Raw genomic sequence first — 2,500 nt, 5'->3', positions numbered from 1 at the left:
TTTAAACTAAAATGACTTCAAAACCGCGTGGACCTTTATTATCATAATCCTCGCTAGCAACATCCTGAAAACACTACCCTACCCATGCCCCACGATCACACGCGAGAAAGAGATCTCTGGAAAAAACACCCGTGAATATAAATTGATATTACGGGTATCTCATTTTTGTTTGACGTCTTCATTTCTGTTGTCTATAATACTTATAGGCTATTTGAAGTCATTTATATTATTTTATTTGGACACACACACACACACACACACACACACACACCCACACACACACCACACACAACACACAACACACACCCCACACACACATATATATATATTTTATATATATATATATATTATAATATATATATATATATATATATATATATATATATATATATATATATATATATATATATATATATATATATATATGGGCATGATGTGATACTAGCGTGTATGGTATACATATTTTTGACACTAGCAAATATTTAGTCATCAACATCAGCGTATGATATGTAACTTGTAAAGGGTGAATTCTAATTACCATTACACAGATGCCCACTTTTTCATGTAAAACAGCAGATTTACTGATAATAGCATGGACTCGTCCGCCTGGCAGTGTCTTACATCTGTGCAAGTATTGTGGACTGGGATTGATTTTAATCCGGAATTTTATGACACGTTCAGAAGACGCCTTTAATAAGCGACTACCCTAAAATTCACGTCATATTCACACGTTAACAATCTTGCCTCCCATTAACCCTGAAAATAATAACAGCCCGAACATATTTCTCTGGAATTGCAAGCGACGGCTTCAACTCGGCAACACACTATAAAGTGATTTGTTTGATTAGCATAGCGGATGCCTAAGAGATACTCTCATTCTATGTGAGTAAAAAGGCACATAGGCCTGCATTTACCGTAATTACATTTTTTTTTCTAGTGCATTGTCAACCTACTCGATGGTCCGTGAAAATATCAAAATGGATCAGGCTTAATTAGAAACTTCTGTAATAAGAGTTTCGAGCTACCGAGTAATGTTTTGAAGTAATTTTTCGAAGTCGAGTTTCGTGATTTTTTTCCATATTGACTTTAGAGAGACAACATATTATGTTGTGTGATGCACATACACACATACATATACATACATACATATATACATATATGTGTGTGTGTAAAGAGAGAGAGAGAAGACAGATATATATAAATATAATGTACGCACTATGTGTGTACACATGTGTACACATAATGTGCGTACATTATGTGTTTGTATATGTATGTACATACAGATATATTGAAAAAATGCATGTAAGTGTACCTGCATGTGTGTTTGTAAATATATATATATGCATGCGCGCGCGCGCGCGCGCGTGTGTGTCTGAGTGTGTGTGTTTACACTTATCCATATGTGAATATGCATTGTAAATGAAAGATCTTTGTTAGTTGCAAGGTTTATTTTTGTCGGAGGGAAGGTTAACTACCGTCTAAAGTAATTTAGTTCTTATGACAGTACACCTTACGGCAATACAATCGAATGTGACGTTTCCGTGATCCGAAAAAGAATTCCTGTCATCATCGAAGATTCCGTCCGACTTCATGAGGCACATAAATCAACATGAACTTCAAAGCCTCTCATGTTTCCGACTGACTAGGTCTTCCTTGTGTTCGAGTAGATCGAGGCACTTAGGCGTCCTCCTTGGCTTCTTTCGTCTCAATGGACTTGGTGTCGGACTTGGAGGAGGAAGTCTCGGTGTTCTCGTGAATGCAGAACCAAGGCATCTGCTTCTGGAGGGCCTGCGAGGGTATGAAGGGCCGGTTAGCAGTGCTTTCGTAAACAATGAGTCTGACAGAATTCTCTAAATCTATTTCAAGTAGTATCACTATGAAGTGGTTATGAAGACGTTTTTTTTTCTGGATTGGTACCACAGTATCCATTTCGAATTTGTGACTACCGACTATTGCATTGTCTTTTGACCATGTTTCAGTATTACATATAACACTGTAAGATCCTAAATACTGGTTTTATTAGCGGGCTTACCATTCTGAACTTGGGATGGTTGATGGCGTAGACGATGGGGTTGTAGCAGGCGGAAGACTTTGCCAGAAGGGCGGGAAGCATGGTCACGAGAGGCGTGATGGGGCTCTGGTTGAAGAACAATCCCTGGAGAGAGAAAAACCTTGTTCAGCAAATGTCGGACTTTGCAACAATGCAAGTGATAAAGCGTCAGAAGCAACATGTTGGAAGCGAGAGAATGCGCTAACCTGGACGACGATAGCGGCGTAGGGCGTCCAACAGACAACCCACAGAGCCACGTTGGTGCAGGCGACCTTGGCGATGCGCACCTCAGCGGACTGCGTCTGGGCATCCTGTTACGGGCAGTGAACAGAGTCAGTGAAGGTTATTGGTATTTCAATTGTTCTACACATTTAAAATAGGAATGTGAGGTTCACTGGTCTAGGAAATGGAAAAAGGTTTACCTGGTTTGACCTGAGGTTGGACACGTTC

The 2,500-nt window shown here is 39.4% G+C and overlaps 1 protein-coding gene across 1 annotated transcript in view; it reads right to left on the bottom strand.

Annotated features, from left to right (window-relative positions):
* Positions 1-1,429: 1,429 nt before the first annotated feature.
* LOC119579434 (compound eye opsin BCRH1-like) overlaps positions 1,430-2,500 on the bottom strand; it is a 2,644-nt gene continuing 1,573 nt past the window's right edge. Inside the window, exons 5-8 of the mRNA XM_037927238.1 lie at positions 2,473-2,500; positions 2,257-2,361; positions 2,033-2,155; positions 1,430-1,788 (exon numbers count right to left, since the gene is read on the bottom strand). The exon at positions 2,473-2,500 is cut by the window's right edge and continues 181 nt beyond it. Coding sequence (XP_037783166.1) covers positions 1,678-1,788; positions 2,033-2,155; positions 2,257-2,361; positions 2,473-2,500 — 367 coding nt within the window. The 3' untranslated portion in view covers positions 1,430-1,677. The remainder of the gene's footprint in view (positions 1,789-2,032; positions 2,156-2,256; positions 2,362-2,472) is intronic.

This window comes from Penaeus monodon, chromosome 12 (assembly GCF_015228065.2).
Source record: "Penaeus monodon isolate SGIC_2016 chromosome 12, NSTDA_Pmon_1, whole genome shotgun sequence".
Taxonomy (NCBI): Eukaryota; Metazoa; Arthropoda; class Malacostraca; order Decapoda; family Penaeidae; genus Penaeus; species Penaeus monodon.
Note: the sequence above shows the minus strand (reverse complement) of the source record. Positions and strands in the feature narration are given on the sequence as shown.